The 25,307-nt window shown below is 46.2% G+C and overlaps 3 protein-coding genes across 13 annotated transcripts in view; 1 reads left to right on the top strand and 2 right to left on the bottom strand.

Moving 5' to 3' along the window:
• Positions 1-12,268, bottom strand: part of PRMT3 (protein arginine methyltransferase 3) — a 196,821-nt gene extending 184,553 nt beyond the window's left edge. Inside the window, exon 1 of one of the 2 annotated variants that reach the window (XM_072039135.1) lies at positions 12,135-12,268. The gene's annotated coding sequence lies outside the window, so the exon portion shown is untranslated. Of the gene's footprint in view, positions 1-5,500; positions 5,641-12,134 lie in introns of those variants that run through there. The other variant, XM_072039134.1, reaches the window with a different exon arrangement.
• On the top strand, positions 5,099-9,161 carry DBX1 (developing brain homeobox 1). Its single transcript, XM_027458029.3, has 4 exons — positions 5,099-5,778; positions 6,072-6,173; positions 7,302-7,504; positions 7,743-9,161. The coding sequence occupies exons 1-4, from the start codon at positions 5,430-5,432 to the stop codon at positions 8,118-8,120; spliced, it is 1,032 nt and encodes a 343-aa protein (XP_027313830.1). The 5' UTR covers positions 5,099-5,429; the 3' UTR covers positions 8,121-9,161.
• A 5,697-nt stretch (positions 12,269-17,965) lies between the features above and the next one.
• NAV2 (neuron navigator 2) overlaps positions 17,966-25,307 on the bottom strand; it is a 424,692-nt gene continuing 417,350 nt past the window's right edge. For all 10 annotated transcript variants that reach the window (XM_072039124.1, XM_072039125.1, XM_027458933.3 and 7 more), the window contains 2 exons: positions 22,882-23,085; positions 17,966-21,715 (listed from right to left, as the gene is read on the bottom strand). In XM_072039124.1, coding sequence (XP_071895225.1) covers positions 21,590-21,715; positions 22,882-23,085 — 330 coding nt within the window. In that variant the 3' untranslated portion in view covers positions 17,966-21,589. The remainder of the gene's footprint in view (positions 21,716-22,881; positions 23,086-25,307) is intronic.

Raw genomic sequence — 25,307 nt, 5'->3', positions numbered from 1 at the left:
GTGGCAAAAAGCTTTTCTAAAATATCCTTTACACATTTGCACTCTCCTCAGTCCAAGACATTTCCCATTGCTTTCAGAAAGCTGAAGACAGAAATAGGGAACACACTTCACCGGGTATCTACCTGGTGCCAGGGCTGGTGAGAAAACAAGGAAGGCTTTTTCAGAAATATGTAGAAAACATTTTCTACAGGCTAAGCCCCCCTCAGAAAGGCTCTGGTCTTTGCTATTTCAAGGAAGCCCTACAGGTGCAAGTGAGACCAGAACCTCATCAGCCCTTGCTGGGGCTAAAGTGGAAGAGCTCTTCATCTCTGAACATGGTGAAGCCGAGCTGCTTGCAAAGCAAAGCCCTGGCCTCCCTGCTCTAGCCTCTGCAATGAGGCACATGTTTTCTCAAGAGAACAGCTCTCTCTCATGGGTGGAGTGCCAGTGCAAAGACTTTAGCTCGAGGATCAAGTGGTCCCGAGTCCAGAGCTCTGCACTCAAGCAACCTGAAGCTATGTCCATGATGCGCAGAACTACAAAGCTCCTCATTCCTCAGTCATTACCACTCCATTCTCTATTTCTCCACCTGAAGCAACTCAAGTCAGTGAAAAGCATGCCAGAGGGACAAAGAGAAATGCATCTGCCTTCTGCCTGACTTTTCAATTTACACCTGTTAACTGGGAGCAGAGCACATAGATCAGAGTTTGCTGAATCACTTCTCATCAGCTCTACAAAGGTAAACCCCCAAGGGACAAAGTTCATCAACCCTCTTCTTCAGACAGAGCTCCAGAAATCAAATATACTCCATATCAACAGCCACACAAACAGCTGTGTATTTCTGTAGAAACTAAGCATTGCACCTTTTCCCAAAAGGCCAGCACATACAGACTCTTCCTCTACAAAGCCATTACAGTTTGCCAGAGATGTACAGATGAAGATAGCAGTGATTATGGCTGCTTCTGGAACTGCAAACCCACTGCCTCACTGGACAAGTTTGTTAGCAAGGCTTCCATGGTGAAATCACCGATTGCCTAGGGATTTAAATTATCACAAAAGAAAAAAATATATATATAGATATCACATCAGCACTCCCAATTAGAATATATATATATATATATTCTTTTTAAAAAGAAATTCCACCATTTCATTTCTATTGGAGAAACCCAGCAAAGAAATTTTGCACTTTTTTTCTTGCTAAGTAACTGTTACGATGTTTAAGCTTCTTTACTTTACTCAACACAGCTCTTAGTTTCAGCAAAAGGTGTCTATTGCCACAAACAGGTCCTCAGCATTTTCAGCAGGATGGGCAGCATGACTTTCCAGCCAGGGTGGTACATCCTGGTGCAGGTGTCCGGTCCGTTTGGAGCTCTCTTTGGTCAGTGAGCTGAGAACTTTACCACTGTTGTAAGCAAAGGGTGACCGCTTGAGTTTATGTTTTGTAGGAGCAGAGATGAACCCTGCTCTGGGAAGGGAAGGAAAACCCAAAAATCTTGTAAGCCTTCATACCTACTTGAGCAGAATGAGAGAAACACGGACTGGAGAAAGTAAATGGGAAGGTGTTGCTTTCCCTCATCCTCCATGCTTCGTCTGTGTGGTCTACCTCAGAACCTCGTGGGCAGAGACCACAACTGAAGCAAGCAGCGCTGCAGCCCCAGCATCCGAGAACCCCAACAGCCACTGCCCCGTTCGCAGCCAGTTTCCCCCGTGGTAAAGAATTGGGAAAGTAAGGCAGAGAACGAAGCAGCACGCTGCGTTTTGCAGATCCCAGCTCTCCAAGACATGCACATCCTAGCTCGTGAAAGGAGCTGGTTTTAGGGAGGTTGCGTGTTTGCTTGTTTATTAGACAGATCAGTGGAGAAGAAAGAAAAGGGATTGTTCGAGCCCAGATTTTTTTCTTTAAACAAAGGTGGAGGTTGGGGAAGAGATAAAAGGACGAAGTGGGCAAAAATAATCAAATTTGGAAGAAAGGACGCAAATTAAACAGGCTTGGAAGGAGTTCGTAAAGCGCAAGCAAGACACAGAGACTAAACTAAAGTTAATTACTTCTGACACGATCGGATCATCTGGTTGCATTTCAGGCCGCGTGCACTCTAGGCTGGCCAGGATGAATGGCGAGGGAAAAGAAAGTAACTCTCCCCTCCAGGTCCCTTTGCCAAGTCTGGGCTGCGCGCTCTGCCCAAGATCCCTCTTTCTTTGCGCAGAGAGAGAGGGGGGGAGAGGAGAGAGAAACACAGTTAACCACCTGTCAGGGCTGAGGACACAATAAGGCAGCCCCCAAAAGAGCTTTTCATGCATGCGTAATATATTTGTTCAGCTATTCACTTAATGAAGCTGATAAATGTGATGCGAAACAATAGTCAAGTTAATCTATTTAGTAAAATGTTTTGAGACTCTCAGGCGATGTTAAGGAGGGTAGTGTGTTCGGGGACATTTTCATTTCAATACGCTCATCTCTCCCCTCTTAGGGGGGTTCAAGCAACCTATGTGAATATAATTTCTTATAAATGTGTCTTTAATGGGTTTAATTCACCCTTGCCAGCTGTTTTTTTAGCTATTTTGTAAGAGCAAAACAAACGTGCCAGGCTTGGAAAGCTAGTTAAAATTAGTTTCGGTCACCGGGGCCAAGCTATATTTCCTGCAAACCATCTGCTTGATTGGCACAATAGAAGGATTTTCAAGAAAAGGGGAGGTGTGCGCGTGGGGGGGGTGGGGGGGCTCTAGAAAAGCCCTGCGCGATCCACCGGCCGCCCTTCCCCTTCTCGGAGCTGAACCCCGAAGGAGCAGCCCCGGGGCGGCTCCGGAGCGCCGCGGCCCCGGCTCGGGCACGGCTCGGGGCCGGGCTGCGCCCCTCGGGCTCGGGGGTCCCGGGGCCGGGCCGGGCCGAGCCGGGCCAGAGCTACCGGGCCCGGGGCGAGCCTTGGGGCCGGCGGGCTGGAAGCGGCGGCTCCCCCGATTTCATGCGGATTACCGGCCGGCGATGGGACACACGCAGGCTGCGAGCCCTGCCCCCTCCCCGCCGCCCGCGTTTGTCTTTTCTTAGCCTAAGTGGGGGCGACAAAGAAAGGGAGTGACTTTTAAGAAATAAATTTGAAGATAACGACATTAAAATGAATGGCAGGAAGCACAAAACCGCATGAGCATAGGTCAAACGGCATTAGTCACAGGTTTTATCCTGGGACATTAGAATGCCCTTCTCTTAAGCGATCGCCGCCTTTGAAAAGAAACTTCCAAAGGCGATCGCTTAAAATAAGATCCTTTCGTCTGATTTCTTGGTTTCTTATGGTCTATCTTCCCTTTCAATAGATGTCTAGTCCCTTTCGCCTTGGTGCTTAAGGAATTCTTTACGAGCGTGCTCGGACGCACCGCAAGGAACCGGGTCCACGCGTGCCCCAGCATGCGCTTGACCCAACCTTGCCGAAAATGTCAGCTCCCCCCCCCAACCCTTTTTTTTTTTTTTTTTTAGGCCGGCCAAATTAGCAGCAGTCGGTCCCTAGCGCGGCCAAGTGCCCCCGAGCGCACGGGCACGGGCAGCGCTGCGCCACCGCCGAGGCACGGGGCGAGGACCGCAGAAGCCGGGGCTCTGCGGAGACCCTCCGGAGGCTGCTGCTGCTGCTGGGGGTGGCGGTGGGACAGCCCCCGGGCTGCTCTTCCCCCCTGCTTCGCAAGCCCCGGGGGCTCCAAGGGGGGCTAGAGCCGCAGCGGGACGGGGGGTGCCCCCGAGCATCCCCCCGTCCTGTCCCCTTTTGCTTTACCTGCTAAGCGTGGAGACGAGCGCGGCCGGGGAGGGGGGCACACGCTCCGGCCAAGTTTTATTTCAAAGCGATGCTTTCGGAGAGCCGGTCCCCTGCCGCAGATGCTCGTCTGCTCGGAGGGCAGCCTGCGGCACCGGCAGCATCCCCGGCGGAGGCTTCGGGGGCCGGTTCCACCCTCCCTAGTAAATAACTTTTTGATTTGGATCAGGGGAGAGGTTTAACAGACTCTCTTTCTTCCTTAATGTGATATAAATCGCAGATGCACTTTTATTGAATGGTTAAAGCATCGACATGGAGATAATCAACACAAAACGGCCGGACAAAAACCATCGAGAGAAATAAAGCTGGTTAATAAGATTTTTGAGAAAGCTTTGTGTTAAAAAGTAAAAAGGGAAAACAGCTGAAGGTGACAGTTAGTTCATGGTTAATAGGATCAAGGCTGCATGGTTGAGCTGCACACTTCTGCTTGCAAAGGTTCAGCCGCACCAAAGGGCTGAATGGGGTGCTTTTAAAACATAGGGCGTTTAACACATCTGTTATATTCTGCAGCGGAGAAGTCAGGTAAAACCGCTCTCAATAGCCGCTTTCATCGCCCAAAGGCCACGAAGCACACCCGCGCCGTGCCGAGCCGTGCGGCACCGGGCGATGCGCACACGCCCGCCCTGCCCTGCCCCAAAGCCGCGCTCGCTGCTGCGCCGCCGCTCGGACCCCACAGCCGGGGGGGTGTCGGGGGCTCAGCCCAGCGCCCCCAAACTCCACGGCACCGCCTTCTTTTCCCCGGCCGAGGGGAAGCTCTTCCTCCCCCGCCGCTAAGTTATCAGCTCGAGGTGAAGCTTCCCCCCCGAGCGGGAGCAGCCCCTACAAAACCGCCTCGCTCTTTCCCATTCCCATAACCGAGTCACCCCCCTCGGTGGGCGGCTGCGAGCCCCTTCCTCGGCTCGGGGACACCCGGCCGAGGGCTGCCCCCATCCCCAGAGCACCCCCCAAGCCCTGGGTCCCGCTGCGGGACGGGCTTCAGCCCCGGCTCCCCTCTCGGCACGTTTCTCCCCCTCTCCGCAGCCCCATTCGGCGCTTCCCCGGTTGTATTTTCCGTGCCCCCAAAGCCGGTGCTTTCCTGACAGCCCGTAGCCAAGTTTAGATGAATATTTATTGATTTATTTCCTAACCTCAGCGGGGGAGCGGCAAATAAATTTAGTGCTTTCTTTAAATAATTCCCTTTCTACGAGGCAAGATGTCATTCGAAACTTTTAAATAGGCATTTAATTAGCCTGTGTGTGTTGCCTCGGAACAAAACCCTGCTGGGAGCCTTTGGAGCGACGTCTTCCAAAGAGGCGGTCAATATGCAAAATTGATGACTACACTTTCTTTGTGGCTCGGCCATTGTGCGCGGGGTGCTTATGAAGTCTAATCCAATCATAAATTGCGGCCCCGGACCAATGGGGAGCCCCGGGGCGGCCGGTGAATGAAGCTCCGGAGGAGAACTTTGTTGAACCCCATTGTTGGGGCTGTCACCGCTCAAAGAGCCCGAGCGGGGCTGACCACTATAAAACCCCGCATCCAGGAGGAAGGGCACAGAGAACCCTGCCCGGCTCGCCAGCGGGATCTTGGCGAGAGGGCACGCAGACAGACAGACAGACAGGCGGGCGGACAGACAGACAGACAGGCGGCCGGGAGGGCGGGCGGCCGGCCCCGGCGATGATGTTCCCCAGCCTCATCGCCCCTCCGGCCGTGTACCCCAGCCTGCTGCGGCCCACGCCCACCCTCACCTTGCCGCAGTCGCTGCAATCCGCTTTCTCCGGCCACTCCGGATTCCTGGTGGAGGACCTGATCCGGATCGGCCGGCCAGCCGCCTTTCCTCCGCGGAGCGCCCCGGCGCCCAGCATGTCCCCCCCGGCCGCCCGCACGGACACGGCCACGCCGGAGCTCGGCAGCCCGGCCGGCTCCAGGAGGGGCTGCCCGCCCCCGGCCTCCGCCTCCCCCGCCGGGGACTCCACTTTCCTCAAGTTTGGGGTCAACGCCATCCTGGCCTCCGCCCCCCGCGCCGGTAAGCGGGGGTGGGGGCGGCGAGGGGAGGGGGAGAGGGACGGGAGGGAGCGGGTTTCGGGGCGAGGAGGAGGAGGAGGAGGGAGGAAGGCGGGGAGGGAGGGAGGGAGGCAGGGACCCTCCGGGGTCCGGCTCCGCAGCCTCGGCGCCGGGACGGGGGCAGCGGAGCCCCGAGCTCGCCGTGCCCTGCTCGCCTCCCTCCCTGCAGCCCCCCCAGCCCCCGTCCCAGCCTCCCTTCCCCTTTTTCCCCCGGCCGCAGGACCCCCCCGCAGCCTAACCCTCTTTCTCTCCTAGAGTCCTCCCCGGCGGTGCTGCAGAGCGGCCCCCCCAAGGCGTTCTCCTTCCCGTACTTTGACGGCTCCTTCCAGCCCTTCATCAGATCCTCCTACTTCCCAGGTAGCCCCCCCCCCAACCCCAGCCCCGGCCCCCTTCCCCTCTTTCAGCACCACGGCCGCAGCGGCCAGCTCCCGCGTGCCCGCGCCAAGCGCGCCCCCGACGCACCTGCGGCGCGCCCCCGACGCGGGGACACGGGGGGGGGACACGGTGGGGGACAGCGCGGTCCTGCCCGCAGCGCCCCGGCCCGATGCGGGGAGAGCAGCTCGCAATAATCCCCCCAAATCTAATTACCCCAACAAGCCATTAATGTGAAGGGAAAACAGGGCAAGGGGGGAGAGGAAAAAATACCCCGAGCTCCTCCATTCATCCTCCGGATAATGGAATTTGCTCCCTTTCTCCGGCGGGTGAATAGCCTAACAAAAACAACTTGAGCTTTATAAATAGCTTTTCATGTCCATTTAATGAAAATGATTTGGGGAAAGAGACGATTGTGCCATCAGTATTCTCCCGAGGAGCCTGGCATGCCGTTGTGTTTAGTTTGAAAGTGTAAATCTCTTTTGTCCCAATAATATATGGCGTTAGCTGCTTGTCCTCAGTCTTTTTCTGTTAGTTCATTACTACACAATTACCATTCACGCTTCATTAGCATCTCTGTCTCTCTTGGGGAGGTTCTCCCCCCCCCCCCCTTTTTTTTTTTTTAAGGCAAAACTCTGCCCTTTTTATCATACCAATGCCATTGGGAGCCAGGCAATGTGCTAATTAGCTGACACTTTTCATGTCTTCGGGTTGAATTCTCCAACTTGGGGGAGGGAGGGAAGGAGGGGGGAGAAGAGATTAATATAAGAAGCCGAACACCGATTGATCAGAACTGCGTCTGAAGAGGGCTGGTTTTGTTCGAGCCAGAAAAGTCCTCATTTTCATCTCAAGCATAAAAAGTGTCTGAAATGATAAAAGCTTTTTTTAAAAAAAAGAACAAGTGCTTCTGAGCGAGGTTTATTCTTACACCTCCGTCTCAGGGACCACTCAGACCCCCAGCAGGGCAGGCCACCACTGTCACATCTCCCGCGTTTGAGCCCATGGCTCTAATCCCAGTTCCTGGGGGTTTATTTGGGCAGAAAGCTCCTTTTGGGGCCCCAGCTGGCCCGGCCAGCAGGGTGCCCTCTGCTCAGCCTCCTCACTCTCCCACAGCCGCCTCGGCCGTCGTGCCCATCCCCGGCACCTTCTCGTGGCCCCTGGCCGCCCGCGGCAAGCCCCGCCGCGGCATGCTGCGCCGCGCTGTCTTCTCCGACGTGCAGCGCAAGGCGCTGGAGAAGATGTTCCAGAAGCAGAAGTACATCAGCAAGCCCGACAGGAAGAAGCTGGCGGCCAAGCTGGGCCTCAAGGACTCGCAGGTGAGTGGGGTAATGGTGGGGAAGGGGGGTGAGAAGAGCCGGGGCTGGGTCGAGGGCAGAAGAGGGGAAGGAGGGATGGGAGAGGGGAGAGCTGCCCGTGGCCGGAGCGAACTGCGGAGCTGTGAGTGTTGGCCAGAGCCACGGGAGCAGCGCGATTCCCAGCTGGGACAGATCACAGCTGGGTGTGATCTGTCCCAGCTTTACTGAACGGTTTTTGTCTGGCTTCCCTCCCGCCCAGGTGAAGATCTGGTTCCAGAACAGGAGAATGAAGTGGAGGAACTCCAAGGAAAGAGAGCTCCTCTCTTCTGGCGGCTGCAGGGAACAAACCCTCCCCACCAAGTTCAACCCTCACCCGGACCTCAGCGACGTCGGCAAGAAGTGCACAGGAGAGGAGGAGGAGGAAGAGGAAGCTCCCACCGCGTGCCCACCCAGCCCCCGGCACCCCTTGAGCTACCACCAGTCCCCAGAGCACCTGCACTTGCGGGACAGACTGGACTCCCAGCTGCCTCCTTCCCCATCTCACTCCAGCAGCCCCAGCAAACCTTCAGACTTCTCAGACTCAGAGGAAGAGGACGATGAGGGGGAAGAGGAAGAGGAGGAGATCACGGTCTCTTAGGTCACCCACCCGCCCCTACCATCGCACAGGGACATTGCAAAGATGTAAATAACAGAGTGCTATAAATTGAAGAGGCCACGTCCCACCCGCATGTCCACTTCTCCAGGGCAGGTTCTTTACCACACAGACGCAAGCCTCCCTGCTCAGAGGTATTCCTTATTTTGGGTCCACGTGAAGGCTCTCATACTTGTACCATCAGCCAGCCTTCTCACAACCCCTTCTCCACGCTTCCCAACCAGCACGCCTTCAGCTAGCTGTGCTCCCCTGAAAGCAAGCACCAGGCAGCTCCTTCCCTTACAGCAGGGAAGGGAACTCATCCTACTGCAGGAAATGTTTTTTCCAGACCGAAAACCATCACCACCAACAACAAAAACTATAGAGGCTGTGGCCACTTTTACCACTTTTCAAGTGCATTTCCAGCAGCTACTAAAACTTGGAAACCTGAAGACCATCTGACACCGCAGCTTTCTCCTCCCAAGGTCAGTAACATGAACGAGGTACAGCCCAGCTCACCCCGAGCAGCACGGCACCTGCACAACAAGCCCCTGGACATCACCGCTGCAGATTTAAGGTGTAAGGTAACAGCATGCCTTGTGCAATGGGGACCTCCGGTGTTTATCCATTTCCCCTTTTAATTGTGCATCGTTCTTCCCTACCAAGCACTGTAACTCCCTTTTCCGCCCACAGACCCGTGCTTGTTTTCCACTTTGCCTCTGCTGTTTGTGATGTGGACAGAGGAAAGTGGATGTGCCTCTTTGATTTTGACTGAACTTTGCTGTCTTTGCACAGCTTATATGAACTGTACGCTATTTTGTACACTTACTCTGTATGGATGTTTTATACCAAGGTTATTGTGAATGAATATAACAATGGCTCAACAAGGTTTCCCTTTTTCTTTTTAATTAAATGACAGCTAAACTACACACAAATGCAGCTGTTTAATTGTGTAACTTATAAAGAAACGCCTTTATTTTGTATTTTACTGTGTACAGACTTTAAATATGTGTATATATAATAAAGCAAATGTTTGTCAAATAAAGTAGCCTTCTGAGCTTGGTCATTCAGCACTACTTGGTTCCTGTTTGCAAGCTACTGTAGGTTGTGTCTGGGGCCAAATAGAGATAAAAAATAAAACCACCCGTTATGAACAACACAGTAATTCAGTAAAGTAAGGTAGCCAGAAACAAAATCATTTTCTAAGGAAAGAGAATAATTCTGGTAAGACAAAGCTAAAACAAATGGAACAAGCCTGATTGTTCTTTGCTTAGTTTTTATCAGGCACCAAAGTAAGATCCACACCATCTGTTGAATCTACAGGAGCTCCACTACATGGGATATTCATATTAAGTACGTGCAGAAATGGCACAGGAACAGATTCAGTGATCAAATGGGTCAGTAAGAAGGTGTTCACCTCTGCAGAAGAACTTCTCATTTGGAGAGGTTTTAAATCTCTAAAAAGATAACTTAGCACATATTGCAGTATGAATTGGGACACTTGAATCAAGATGAATTCTGCTCTTCCCAAGACCTGTACTTTTTAACCTCAACAACAGATTTTTATTTTTTTAATCCTTTCAGAAATAAGAACTTTCTTTTCTAGTAACCTCTAGAAGAGGGAGACCACAGCCTAAGTATGTTATGCCACAATATATGCTTGAAAAACATTTGTCCATTCTGCCACATGCAGAGGGACAGGAACTCACCACCTCTGTTAAGAAAAGCTTTCCAAGTTTATCAGAGCACTCCTCCCCCCCGAACACCAACATCACAAGTGCAGGAGGACTCTGTCTCTTTGACTGAAAGGAAGCAAGTGCTTCCAAGATGGGAAACAGAACAAAAGCATCTCCCACCCTTGCTTCTGACTTGACACAGGTTGTACAACTGCCAGTCCATGCTCTTCCTACTGCGACAGCACTCACTCAGCAAAACAAACCCACTAATATAAACATGTCTGTAACCATTTCTTTTTTTTTCCCTATTATTTTTTCACTACATTTAATTGGATGTATCACTTTTAGAAAACAAAAAAACAGCCAATGACTTTGAAACCCCAGTCCTCATATCCACAACACAAACCTTATCATGCGTGAGACAAAAGGAGAAGATGACACAGTATTCTCCAAGACCAAGAGCTCATAAATAAGGTAGAAAAACAAAAAACAAAAGAACACTCATATTTAGACATCAGAAGACAATTCATCATAGTTTTTGACTAATAAATGCAGTACTTCGCTTTTCACAGAGGTCTACAGAACAGTCTTTTTTGATACATAAGAGATTGTGTTGCTGGGTGGTTCTGTGGGTCCCAGCCCATAAGCTACAGGCAGGAGGCTGCAGTACCTGATTTTTGCATTAAGCATCACTCTTGCCTCAGTAGGCAATAGACCTTAAGAAGCCAGAAGTCACATCCAAGAGTGACTTGCTTCTTTGATGTAATATTAAAAGCCTGAGAGTAACAATAATCAAGAAATACTGCTCAGCCCTGGTAAACATCAGCTCAAGTTTCCTTCACCCTTTCCACAGCTCCTCAATGTGGGCAGGCCACATTCACGTCTGGTGTGACCCAGGAGAAATCAAGGAGCAAGACAACATAGGCAGAATGAGGGACTGAGCACAACTGTATTTATTTAGAGAAAATTGATGACAGACTAAAGAAAAAAAAAGTCCTTCCAAGCAAGCCTCACTCACTGTTGAAGTACTCATGATGGGACCATGCATTCAGGCTGGGAGCACAGCAGTATTACTTAGAGAATCCCAATGAGAAAGGAAGCAGTATGATGCTACACACAGCAGAGGAAAAAAAAAAAAAAAATCTACCTCCACAGACTTGCTATCGAAAAAAGGTGTTGCTAAACAAACTCATAGCCTTAAACGCAGCTCAAACATTCATTGCAATGCAAAGCTAATACATAACACCCTAAGTATTTTTAGTTACTAACACACACCACAGAAAAATATTTTTTCCTTGCATGCAGGTAGCTGAGTTCTGCTGAAACAAAGTTTTCATCACAAAGGCCACTTAATTAGGGATACAACAACCCCTTTTAACAAAGGCATGCAACATCTCCAGCTACTCTCCAATCAGGTAATTGGGCACACCTGGCCAGGACACTCACTTCAAGTGCCTTCTACCCCTCTAACACCTTACAGCCATGAGTAATTGATAACATGCAACAGACCACTATGAAGAGAACTGATAAAGCAAGTGCAGAATTTATCCCACAAAACACTAAGGAAAAAAATCAAACAAATATTTTAAAGTTTATCCAAAAAAGCAGTATCTCCCAACCATATCTAAAAAGGTCCCACAGACATGTGTTAAACAGCAACTAGCACAATCTACTTCATGTTCATTCCAGTAAAACAGCTCTTGTGTGCATTACCAACAACGGGCACCCTGGACAATGCATTGTTATCTGGATATCAGCTCTGTAAGCAATAAAGAACCCCACAACAATTATTTATAACCCCCGTTTTTACCAGTCCACTACGCATAAAGCCATAATTGAGTAATCTATAAAAACATATAAGTAAAAAACACATTTAAAAAACAAGTCATAAAATAATCTAAAACCAACAGGTACCATCATGCATACCATAATACAGAAGAAAAGAGCACATTCGAAAATCTGAGCAAATACCACTTATCCATAATCCCTTTTGACTCACTGTTCAACAAGCTACTAGTCATCTTACACCCTTCTGGTGTTTATACTTCATCTCTGCTAGGACCATCATGACCAAAAATAATTATACCACTTTTTCCAAAATAACATCATTAAATCTTATCCTGCTAGACCAACATCCTTACTAAAGGAAAAGTTTCCTAGAATTGCTATTCAACAAGGAAAATCCCACACCTACAACATGAAAGTTAAGAATCTTACTAACTTTTATTCCAACAAAGTTCTTTTTTCTTTGCAGTGAAAAGACCACCATATGACCACCAACCACAACCATCTGAAAATTCACAGAAACCTTAATATCAAGGTATAAAAGCTGGTGCTTACTCACCGTCTGCAGCTTGTAGGAATGTAGTCCCCTCTCAAAGGCTCCCATTTCATGTTCCTCTTTGCTGAGGGTTTCCTTCCTAACCCAGAGTTCACAGCTACTATGCGATGACTCATGCAGGACAGCTGTGCCAAGGGAAGGCTGCAGAAGTAGCTACACTTTCCTATGCCTCCTGTTAAGGACAGAAACTGAGTCACTGACCTCAAATGTGGAGAGATTCCAGGTGATTTAGAAGGAGCTGCTGACACCTGGGCTTGCTCCTGGTGTGTATCACACAGGGAGCTCAGCTTGGGTCTATTTTTAAGAGTAAAAGGTTTCGTCGTTCACTATCAACAGAGGGAATGTCAGAGGCCACCTCCCCATGTTCCCCCAAGCCAGCCTATCTTCCTGTGGCTCGTACAAAACTGCTGGTCCGGGATTTTTCTGTTTGTTTTAATAAAACTCTATGCTTTTGAAAAGGAGGGAAAGTGACAGGAATGCCTCCTTGCTGTCATGGAGGTGGAATAATTTCCATGTTGAATGGTGGCACCAGATGTTTCTGAAACCTCAGCTCTGGAACAAAATAAGGTTGATGCCCCAGCACCAGGGCATCACACAGGGTAGCCCCACGTTGCACTGTGCCAGTTCTTCTATGTGTCCATGAAAGAACACATCTGTACAAATAGAAATCAACTAGTAAGCCATAGCTGTTAACACCATACACAGTAAAACATATTTATCCTATCTTTATGAAACACTGTCCTTCCTAACAACAGTAAGCAAGAAATTCTTGCCAGTCATCCTGCATTGGCAATCTTGCAGCTAAGCTGGGAGGAGACAAACAAACAAACCTTTAAATTTCCTCCTTTGGTGAGCACCTCTCCTCCAGGAAAGATTTAAGATTACGATCTTAAAGGCAAAGAGGCCAGGACACACGGCCTTGGTTTCCAGCAGCCACCAGAGCAGTCTGAGGCCTGTGAAAGGCAGAGCTGCCAGCACTGACCCTGGCCTGAGGGAAAGAAGGCTCCTCTGGGGAGGTACGAGTTTAGGTCCCCAAAACACTGACTGCCTTCAAGAAATCTGTGCTCAGGAAGCTTAAGGTAACATTTGACATGGCAGCTGTGGGCTCTACCACTGTCAAGAGGAATAAGGCAAGGCCTCAAGCCTGGTTGTGTTTCCTCTTCTCCCCTTGCCAAACGCACATCCCCTGGCAGGTGCCTGGGCCCAAAGTGATCATTAAAGAGCAGAAATATGCAGAGAACTGATTTGTTTTACTTGATTTGCCCTGATTTCAGAGGATCTAGCACCTGGAACTGCCATGCCAGTGTGTCAGACCCCTAAGGGGCAGAAAAGCCCAGCTTGGAGGGGAAGAGGTGTAGAAGATCACCCCTTCTGCCAGCCTTTGTTACTAAATCCTTTAATCTAAAGTGCAGGAGCCTAAAATACATCTAAATTCTGCATTTTTATTTATTGGCCATGACTGAACCTGATATAAAAGAATAACATTGCTCAAACTCCCAAAGAGACACCAGCACCGCTGTCCCAACACAAAGGACATGCATGTAACACCAGCGAAAGCCCGTCACAGCAGCCAGGACCACTGAGGAGCATTTTACTGAACTTGTGTAAGCACCTTGTGTGCTGACTTTACTTAGTTTTACCTCCCTTGCAAAAAATTACCACACGTGAGGTTGTTGTCTGGGAGGACCTCTGTGTCCTAACAGCTGCCTTGCACTGGGTGGTGCTGGTTCGCTGCGACCCCCACCTGAAAGGTGCCGAGGTTCAGTCAGGTATCGTTCAACTTGCCATTTATTAGCAATGACAGTATGAGAAGAAAACATTTTGAGCAATTTTATATCCCTTTAGGAGAGGGAACCCTGAGGAGTGGCATCAAACAGGCCTCAGAGCCACACACAGCACGCTGCTCAGGCCCTGCCTGTAGAGGAGACTGTCCTCTTTTGGCCAGTTGGGTTATTACAGGATTTTTCTTACCAGAAAACAACTCTTCATCATTTCAGCAGGCAGGGGAGCGGTTGTTCTCCCAAGAACAAAAGGCAAGGCCACGCAGGTGGCTTGGCCAGCGGCGCCCAGCAGGGGCTGCCAGCGCTCTCCTCTATGAGGGTGGCTGAGGGGCTGCTTTCAGGGGGTGATCTCCTCAGGGCCGCACCGTGCCTGCAGCGCTGCTGTGCTGGGCTTGCACGAAAATGTGAGAGAAACAGCCCTGCAGAGACCAAGGTCGGTGCTGGAGGTGCTCCAGGCAGGCAGCAGCAGTTCCCCAGTGGCCTGTGGAGAGGCCCCCGGTGGAGCAGGCTGTCCCCCTGCAGCCCATGGGTCCCACATGGAGCAGATCTCCACGCTGCAGCCCCCCATAGGTGGAGGAGCCCCCGGTGGAGCAGGTGGATGTGGCCTGGAGGAGGCTGCGGCCCATGGAGAGCCCCCACAGGAGCAGGCCCCGGGCTGGAGCTGCAGCCCGTGGAGAGGAGCCCACGCAGGAGCAGGGGTCTGGGGCGAGCTGCTGCCTGTGGGGGACCCGTGCTGGAGCAGTTTGATCCTGGAGGATGGACCCCGTGGTATGGAGCCGTGTGGGAGCAGTTCATGAAAGACAGCATCCCATGGGAGGGACCCCACACTGGAGCAGAGGAAGAGCGTAAGGAAGAAGGAATGGCAGAGACAAAGAATTAGGAACCAACAGCAACCCTCATTCCCCAACCCCTTGTGCCAGTTGAGGAAAAGAGGTAAGAGAACTGGAAATGATTCTGAACCTGAGAAGAAGACAGGGGTGAGAGGAAAGTGTTTTTAGTTTTGTTTTTATTTCTCAGTCTCCTACTCTGTTATTCACTGGCGATAAATTAATTTTCCCCAAGTCAAGCCTGCTGTGTCCATGATGGTAATTAGTGCCTGCTCTCCCTGCAGGGCTGGGCTCTCAACCCACAAACTCTTCTGTCATAATTTCTTGCCCTACCTTGCTGAGGAGGTGGAGCGTGAGCACAGCTGGCAGGGTACACTCAGGCTAACTTATGCGTGACTCAGTAGCTCCTTGATGGAGGATGATCTTCCAGTCAGGATTACTCCTCCTCCTGTCTGCCTGTGGACCCCTTCTTAAGTTAAGGTCTTTCAGAGTTCCTAACTGCCCGGCCCCATGTGGGTGAACTTCTTATATGAGCAGGAGGAGGAATTACCCGTGCTTGGCTACAACATGGTCTCTGTCCCTTGGAGCTTCCTCAGCCTCCTTAAGGCTCCAGTGAAGAAACAAATTGAAAGCATCCGTATATCTCGGAAAGAGAGGACCATGGATTTTCTGACTGAATAACCAAACTGAGATGTAGGTGGAAACGTACTCGCTTACAGACAGTTCTCTTAAAACTGACAGAAATGGGGATTGTCCTTAGCTGCTGTGCTCTGCTCTAACCGCCCAAAGTCTTTTCCTGATTGACTGGGGGGGGGGGGGGGAGGACTGAGGGCTTTATAAGGTCCACAGGCAGCTGCTCTTCTCCTGCCAAAGTACTGTAAACATGTTGTGAACAGCAGCCTGGTATGGATCCTCCATAGGAGGGCTCTATGTGGCAGATCATCTGTTTCACTAAAAACTAGAAATCACTGAGGAGAAGGAGGCATCTGCACACCACCAACCCTCGGTTATCACACCTGGCAGAGAGGTTAATGTCAGAATCATCAGCATTAGTAAAAGGGTAAACTGTGCACAAATGCAGAAGAGAGGATGGAAGCCTGTAGGGTATCAGGAGGTACCTCCTCTCCGGTTCTTGAAGTGACTACTTCAAGACACCAGTGGAAAAGATCAGTGGAAGACAAAGAATGTAAGTACATGTCACAGGCTGCAAACTGATCTATTTCTTAAAATGACTCCAGGGAATTTCCCCTTTGACTGCAGAAAGGAAGTCTGGACTGATCCTAAAGCACTGAGAAATTATGAGGTGGATCTGGGCAGGATATAAAATAAGAATAAAATGGGATGTTGGAAACAGAAACACCAAGCAATAAAGGTTAAGGAGAAGGTGAGGTAAAGGAAAAAATATGTGAAGTTGAGCGTACGAGACAATGTGTATTGAAACAAACAAAGAACACAGGGAAAGGACACAGGAGGCTGAAAAAGGGAAGAAAGGGAAGAAGTCCTGGGAGAGATGAAGCATCTTGGTGCCAGTCCAGTATTGATTCAAATGTTGTCCAAGATCAGAGCTAGAGTATCTTACAGGGCCAATTCCAAAACATGCAATTCTGTACGTTTACAGAACACGGAAAATCTGCTAGAGCATGTCCAACACTACTCTGCCTCTGGAAAACTGCTGTTAAGGGACAGATGAAACTCCCATTACTGATGAATGGCTTTGAGTTACAGCTTGCACCCCGGTGCTATTAAAAGGCTAGTGAAGATGCTCATAACTCAGAAGGAAAAGTTACAAGAGAAGGAAAAAATAGATGCAAGAACAAGACAGCCTACAAAAGATAATTACTCCACAAGACTCTATGATTACCAGTTAGCACCCAAGAAATTTCCTGTTGATACGATGTCGGTACTTCCTAGCAAACTTCATTCTCTAGGCTTGCCTCAAGTTGCAAAGGCAAATCCAAGTATTTGGTAGGAGAATCATACCACTAAGTGTTCCTGCACCAGTCACATTTCTCTCTTATTCATCTGAGAGTAAGCTATAAAGACATAACTAAGGCAGTTGTTGGCTATACAGCAGATAAGCGGCAGTTTTTGATATCAGTTATGGAATGTCTTTAGGTTCTGACAGTCAATGCTGTGTTCTCATAAGAGAAATCAACATATTTGTATCATAGTTCTTTTTTAGTTTGAAAAGTAGGTCAACACAACTATTGAAAAATAGACCTGATCTGTTCAGTGATTTTCAGGAAGAGCTGCTGGGAGTTGTAGATTCAACTGTTTTTGGATTTAAGTAAATCAAATGCACGTCATCAATTCTCAGCAGAATTTCTTCTCTTTCTTTTGCTATAGGAGAAGCTATTACCAATGTCAGTAGTTCAAGTCTGTAAGTAGAAGACAAGATAACTACAAGAAACTGGCAAGTCTGCAGGAAAAAAATAAAAATTAAAAATGAAGTCTGCTGCTGAGAATTATCACCTAGACTTTTAGTGAAGAGGTTTGGGAATTTATGCTTCCTGAAAGGGGAGTACTTCTTCGTTGTTCTCATTAGAGCACAGCATTTAGTTGAAGTAGAAGAGATCCTTACATGTTCTTACTGACCAACATGAGCTTATCATGGTATAATCTGTGTCACTATTGAATGGGTTAAGAGGAAATCGTTATAATGGGTGGGATTGAGCTGCTTAATGCCCTTGAAGATGGGAATGAGAAGTCTCAAAGACCAATGACAGCAAGCACAGACCTTAAGATGGTCTTGTGTGTACAGTGGGGCACATGTAGAATTGAGCTTGCCCTGGGCAGTGAAGTTGCCCGTTCTGCAAAGCATGCTCACAGCATGCCCAGCATGCAGACCGTGCATGGCCTTGCGACCCGCAGGGATTTCTTTTGAAAAGAAGCTGGCACGAGGATCTGTCCGGCCTGCTGGCCACCTACCTATGACTTACTTCCGGCTCTATTGCAGCGACATTCCACATGGGTAGCCCACAGTCCTGTCTTGAGCAGATCGTGGTGGATTATGTGTGCAAACATTAGCTATAGGAGATAACTGTAATGGTGTCGTACCTCTGCTAAATTTCTCCCCGTATGAAGGTACAGAGTCTTGGGGCTGTTGGCATCTTTTCACACATACTTCTAAGAAGCCAAAGAAAACAAGAAGTAAAACCCACAATCTAAGAATGCACAACAGAAAATGTCAATTAAGAAGGGACAAAATGTTCAGGGAAGCCACAAATCTGAATAAATAAGCATCAATTTTATTGAATCATGAATAATTTAAGACTGGTACAATCATCAGCTTTATTCTCCATGACACAAGGGCGGGGAAGGGGGAGAAACAGGGAGGGTGAGAAAGGGGAGGCATGATCTCAAACAGACCATTCACAAATTCCAATCCTAAATGAGAACTGAAAATTAAATAGGGAGAGGAGCAAATGGAAAACATCATAAACGTACACAAAATACTCAGTTCCTAGTTTTTCTCTTTAAAAATGGCTAGAAAAAATTCATCAAAATGCAGCACTTTTAATCAAATATTTACATTTCTATGTTACAATGAAAAATGTACATCTTATAGAACATATTTCATAAACTGTTCCACTGGAAACGACTAGATCAAAACAGCAACCTTCCATTTAATATTGACAAAGAAAGATTTTTTTGCTTTGTTTTTATACTTTTTTTTCTTGAAAGAAAATTGCCACATTTAGACAAGGTTTCATACACATAATATCGAAGTTAAGCATCAACAATGAAGTATCAGTTTGCTTCTTCCAAAATGTACAAAAAGGCTAGCCAACCCCCTCCCTCCCCTTCCCCAAATAAACCACATCTCATTTATGGCCTGTAGAATTCTTGGCAGGTCTGAAGGAAAGAAAATGGTTTATACTTTCAATTTATAACTCAACATGACTGTTGCATAGAATCTTTTTTTTTTTTCATGATTTTGTTTTCTTTAAAATTACTTTGTAGGGAAAAAAGGCAAAAAGAAAAGAAACATTATTGAAAAAAAAGCCTTAAATTATAACAAAGTCACTTAAAGAAAGACTTAATCTATGAAGTCTTGATAAAAACTAAGTGTGCACTACGGGTAACCCTGCTTCCCGAAGTTTCAGAAAAGACACTGAATGTTGTGACGCTTAGCATGACCAGCCCACTCAAAATTGCCTCTCTTACTGTAATGCAAACTATTGTCAATAAAAAATAAAAGATAACAGAAATTCCTTCCTGAGCCTAAGCACAGGATTAAAAATGAGGAAAAAAAATACCCCGTTCCCCACAAATAAAACACCATTATAAACATGTCTTACAGCACTCGGTTAAAGGTTAAGTGAGAAGTTTTCTAGGATATTAAGTCCATTTAAAAGCCCTATCCCTGCAACTGGATTTTTGACAGGCACATGCTGTATCTGCATGGATTCAGTTGGAGGATTAGGTACCAAGATTCACAGTAGTAGCAGGTAAAGTCAGTGCTGGGAAGCAGAATTGTCAAGACTACTGGAAAAATTAACCTCTCTTTAAATCAACACCAGCATGCTATATATTTGAGTCCATACGGATGCACCCCATTTTTACAGTACCAAGACTAGAGTAGGAACATTGGCTGAGTAACCCTTGGTATTTCAGTCAGCAAAATAATGAAATAGAGTTCATAAGGTTAAAACAGTAACAACAGCAACCCACCCCCCCAACCCCAACATTAAAATATTTTATTTTTTCTTTTACAATATTTTTCTTTAAAAAAAAAAAAAAGTCATCAGCACTTAAAAGTTGTAACAGGAGCAGATTCAAGACCAGCTCAGTAAGACAAAGTAAGTACAGTTATGTTACAGAAAGTCATGAGGTATAATAAAACTATCCTCTCAAACTGAGTCACAGAAGCATGAACTTGTCTGTTACATTACTTTAAACCCATAAGGATTAACAAGCTCTTAAAAAAGTGTTTGTAATAAGTTTTCTTTTTGTACATTGAAAAAACCAGCATATTCCTGTAATTTATTAATGACAGCATTTATTATAGTTGAAAAGCTTTTTTTTCCCTTTCTTTTTTATTTTATTTTTTTTTATTTTTCTGCGTGGATAAAAGAGCTCTTCAGTGATTTATTTAGCTGCGGATTGATACGAACCTGAAAAGTTATCTCATTTCCCTCCTTTTCGTCACATTTCAACAGATTCTAGTATCTCATACAACCAATATTCACAGCAACTTATGATATTCCAAGAGATGACTTTAGCCCTGTTTATTTAAATAAAATCTCGTAATATACAGCACTAATTTAATCAACACAATTAGTACAAAATAAGGCATCGCTTTAAAATTCAGCACCAAAAGATAGCTGGAAAGGCTAGTACAGATCGATATTGAGGACTGATGTATTTGCTGAGGTACAGCCCGGGGCAGCTGACTTGGTGGCGATGGTGTTGGAACCATTTGCTTCCATAGAAAGGAAAGTGCAATTCTTTGTGAGGTGTTCTTGATCCCCAACAGAAGTACAAGCCTTAACACTGATAGTGTAGGTGTGTGCGTTCGGAGAGGAGGAGAAATAAAACCAGGTTCACAGCTCTGCCAAAACTCAAAAGCATGGCCTAGGTAAACTTAGAAGACGCAGTACCTTCCCTCCTTTTTTCCAGACTGGAATACTGCTAAAATACTTTTTTTTTTTTTGAGTTAAAAACCGTGGAAGTAAATGTTTTCACCAGAGTAGCACTGAAACTGTCACAGAGCTGAGTTTTAACTAATCCGTTTATGGTTGTGCTGATCGGAACAAAAACTCTGAACAAAACCCAAAGTTTCTCGAAAACTGCTGTAACATTTCATGGCAAGAATTAAAAACTGAAAGTCTGATTAATCCCTTCAGGGGTGTAGCTAACCTCTGTGTACAGGGCTGATAGAACACCCGTGCATTGCCTAAGGTCCTTTAAAGCTGTAGGGCTTCAAGGGGCAGAGCCCTTGCGCCGACTTCTGTGGAGGAGGGAAGCTCACTCTCATCGGTGTAAACCACGTGTACACCACTGAAGTCAACTGAGAGCATCATGGATGTAAGTGGGAGGAGAATCAGGCCCAGTGTAGCAAAGAGCTACCCGATGTCCAACTGTTAGTAGGATTGATTGTTACACAGTGTTTGAAAAAACCTGATTTGTTCCGACTGTATATATATTTTTATATACTCCTATTTATATATATGTATATCTTTACAAACACACAATGAAAGAAAGCCAAGGTCTCAGACTGGCAAGGAGAGCAGCGCTTTTACTTTACTTTTTTTCTTCTCTTTTCTACTATATTTATTCAAACTTCCCTGTTTTGCAGCTTTGCCTTTATGGAGTATTATTACCAAGGCAAGCAGTATTGTTTTAGCACCAGAACTATACAAAGCTGAGTTTAATCTGCAAAGCTGATTGGTAAAAGTCCAGCCCTCACCTAAATGTGGTTTGGTCAGAAGCAGCATAGGCAAAAATTTCCTCTCCCCTCTCCTCTGGACAGTACATGGCACAAAGCTGTTTGCTTCATAGCTGTGAAGTTCCCCCCTCCTTTAACTTTTTTTTTTTTTTTTTTCCTTTAGTAACAATGATTTTAACATCTTCAGTATCTTAGGCATGAGAGCTTACAGCAACTAAACAGAAGAAAACAAAGGAATAGTGCAGTTCTTATCACTGTAAAAAGAAAAACAATACAAAGGTTGCTTGGGTTGCCTGCACCCAGGTTCAAGACTGACTCAAAGTGTCTTCTTGTTCTTGCAGCTCTAATACTGAGATACCAGCCCAGCCCAGGAACATGTTCTTTTCGTGAGTTTGTGATCAGGACTCTTGTCGAGTGGGAGAGCAATCGTGGAAACAACTTTTTTCTATCTAATGAGGATCACAACGTTGACTCCAGAGATGAATCAAGGATGTCATCGTGATGGCTGTTGCTGTTAGAGTCACTGTCGTAACTCTGGGGGCTTGAGTAGTTGGCTGCTTCTTGCAGTCTCATTAGCATGTTCATCTACAAAGGCACAGAAGTTCATGATTATTTGCATTCTGAGGCAGAAAGAATATCAACTCCATATGAAAATCAAAGTGGCATTCACTATGCCAGCATGTAACAGAGGAAAGGAAGGGAGAACAGGGGTAATTATTAATGTGCATCTGAAAAGAGGCATTACATTTAAAACAGTTATAGGAGCATACACATTAGTCACGAATTGTATGCTTTTCCAGTAAAAGTAAAAATGAAAAGATTGAACCGATTAGTCCACAGCTGTGCCACAGGATTCTGCAAGCATCCTTTCTATCTCTTGCTCTGACCCATGGAAGTATGTTCAGCACAGTCCAAATAGGTAAATATGAATGTATTAATACCTAGCTTGATATTTCAAGTCATAGAATCATCTAGGTTGGAAAATATATTTGTCTCTTTATACATTAGGTAGTGAAAGCTAACATGTATTCTGCACTCCAGTCATCTGGGAAAATGCCTATCTCAGAAGGACAGCTTCAGGGCATTCATAGTTTCAATAACTGTTTCCCACTGAAAGAAAATGGGTATTTAGTAATGCCTTCCAGTTCAGTTTATACACGCTATACAAATATGCATTACCATTTCCTTTATATACAGTTGCACTGTATTTCTGAATCATAAAGTTGACACCAGTCACAGAGCATAACAGCTGATAGATTCACTGAAAATTAAAAATAGATTCACAGAGCATAACAGCTGACAGATTCATTGAAAATCTCAGTTTACATCTGGTGACTGTAAACACCGTGTGAGGTAAAGTAACGTGGCTATTTCATGACTGTGGCAAAACAGGCTTAGCCAAATGGCTCCACTGCACTATTCACACAGTTGTCACCAAATGAAGTACTTCTTTCTGGGGTAGAAATTAATAAACATTGGACACATCCCCAGTGACTCCTCAAAAAATGAATCCTCAAAATATCCTCAGTGAATGAATCTGAAAAACTTCTGACACTATTTCTTGAAAACTTTATGGGCTTTCTATGTCAACACGTTCCATGAGCTGTCTTCATGACTTCCCAATATATATGGACTTCTTGTTCTAAATCTTTTCAACACTTTTCAGCCATCCTTTACTTTTTCATTCTTGCTTTTATTCCTATAAAGAAGAGAAACTAGGCAGATTTGCTGTTTCAAGACTGAGAACTTACCAAAGGATCTCCTTCGGCATCACTCACTGGAACTTGTTTGCTGGTTGAGCCTTCCCGTGACATGGAGTAGCCATCAAACCCCACATCTTCAGGACGCAGCTGTAGCAGAGGAGGCCACTCATGGTGCTGTGGGGTGGCCGCCCAGGGGTACGTGTCCATTACCCATTTGGCAGGATCCTCCCAGGGAGCTCTCCTCCCATACAACTGAAAAAGTGCAAAAGCATCTTTTAAAGCATTCCTGTTCATTTATCATTTTATTCTGTGCTTACCTAACCAAAATGAATGTGCCTTGATTCTTTGACTGCAGATAACATTTGCAAGTAAGGTTGAACAAAACCAAATGAGATTTGCATCCCCCTAATGACAACATTTTAATTATTTTTGAGGGCAAGTGATTTGGAAGAGGCTAACCACCTCCTTTGAGGCTGCAATGCCCTTTTGTGGGTACCGTTTAATGAAAGGGAGATGCGAAAATAACCTCAATTTGGACAGGTGTTTTCTTTCTTTCTTTATTCTTCTCTTTTTTTTTTTTTTAAAAAAAAAAAAAAAAAAAAAAAAAAAAAAACTTGAATAAAAGTAAATACAGGAAAGAGGCTGTTAACGTTCACATCCAGGCTGCAACAGGAGACAGCTTATCTGTTTGCTGTTGCTGTGAAACTGCAGTCAAAAGAATGCACAGGAGGAAATGTAATGCCTGTTATCAAGCAATAGTGATGGATGGATGTCAAAGCATAAGTTTTTGAAGCCAAGGGAATTTCTTTGTACTCAACCAAGAAAATGCACCAACAGAATTTGACTGCATTCTTATTTCAAGTAAGTGTGCTCTATTTCCAAAACTTTTCTTGTGTTACTGAATCTATACATATCTTTCTCGTTACGTTCAGCTGTTTGCCTTAATTAGCTAATAAATTCCTTTTAATGTCCCATGACTTTCAAAAGCATAAATAAAACTTTAAGTGACTTCAAACTTCTGCTTTATAATTTTCTGGCCTAAGCATCCTTCCGCAACTGGAGTTCATTACCGGCGCTTTGTCACTTGAATTCAGAGACCTCTCTTTCCTGTACAATGCACATGGGGAAAAAGCAGCGGTATAACAAAGAAATTTGTCATCTCTTTCATGGATTTAAGGCTATCTTGTTTTCTTCATCAGTGTTTCTTCCTCCCCACATTCCCATCCTATTATCCTGCCCATTGCCAAACAGGAATAGTTAGGGCAAACTTGAGGTTTCCAGTGCTGTTCCTCACATTGCCATAAATCACTGAACGTTCTTGCAGCATGCAAACTAATTCTTCCAGTGCAAACAGGCCCCCAAAATGCTGCATCCAAACAGAATGCAAGAGACCGACTTCATCTGGATGCATGTTTAATTAATCCAAATCTGCTCTTCCTGCATGGCAGCAGAGGGTTTCCACAGATATATACCAGGCAAGCGTGTATGAATGGCATTTCGTCAGAGACTCCTAAGCAATATTAGGATAAAAACAGCTTTCATTATAAGTGATGTCACGTAGTTACCAGCCTAAACCTTTCTCTGAAAATTTGGCTGCGTTAATTTGCACATGCTAAACAAAGTCTTTTATCTGTTCTATTAGAGCCTTCCTGTAAGAGTTACATGAAGCTTATATTCCGGTGAAACTCAGACATGAATGCAGACTTACTAATAGATGGCAGTCAAATGCCATACGGAAATCACAAGGTACTGAACACTTTCTGGAACAGCACTAAAGCAGGCAGAGCACAGAGCAGGCGTGCCCAGCAGGTGGTGCTAGGCAGTCTTACACATGGCTTTATGCTACAAAAAAAACTTGTCTGCGTCCTTGAGCTGTATTGCATTATTTTCCCAACATAATGTCTTCAAGCTGTGGTAAGCCAGATCGCATATTTTAGTCTTGTTCTCAAATCTACGGCAAGTCGTGATGGCAGAGAATTTTATATTTTCCACACGTCCGTGCTGCCTAGAAGGTCTGTGTGGTTCCTAGATCATTTCTGAAAATTAGGATGTCAAATCCCCATTGCAGGATACAAAATCATGATGTATCTTCAGCAGATGAAAGATCGAATTACCAGCTTACCATTCCCATCCACAGCAACCAGTCCTGCCCCTTTCATATGAATGCTTTCTAGACATAGAAGGTGCAATTAAGGAGTAAGAACCTAACAGGTTGGTCCACAAAGCACCACACAGAAACCACTGGAGTACGAGTGATGGCATCAGGAAGCCACAGAGACTTTAGACCTTCTTTTTGTTGGTGCTCCATTCCATATCAATATACCGAGCAGGAAGAACAATGGGTTTTTAAAACCCTGTAAATTTCAAATCCCTGTTTTGAAGAACCAAAAACTCAGCGGCTCCAATGGGAGCAATTATTCTAAGGATCCTTTTGGCTCTCTTGTTTTTGACCCAAAATAGTCCTCTAAATGAGA

This window comes from Anas platyrhynchos, chromosome 5 (genome assembly GCF_047663525.1).
Source record: "Anas platyrhynchos isolate ZD024472 breed Pekin duck chromosome 5, IASCAAS_PekinDuck_T2T, whole genome shotgun sequence".
NCBI classification, from domain to species: Eukaryota; Metazoa; Chordata; class Aves; order Anseriformes; family Anatidae; genus Anas; species Anas platyrhynchos.
The sequence above is the reverse complement of the archived record's forward strand: the minus strand, read 5'-3'. Positions and strand labels throughout refer to the sequence as shown.

What these genes read in the sequence shown, in the direction of transcription:
- DBX1 (XM_027458029.3), top strand. Translation starts at nt 5,430, where the DNA reads ATGATGTTCCCCAGCCTCATCGCCCCTCCGGCCGTGTACCCCAGCCTG. An exon ending in GGCCTCCGCCCCCCGCGCCG is followed by an intron (nt 5,779 to 6,071) that starts GTAAGCGGGGGT and finishes TTTCTCTCCTAG; the next exon opens with AGTCCTCCCCGGCGGTGCTG. An exon ending in TGGGCCTCAAGGACTCGCAG is followed by an intron (nt 7,505 to 7,742) that starts GTGAGTGGGGTA and finishes CCTCCCGCCCAG; the next exon opens with GTGAAGATCTGGTTCCAGAA.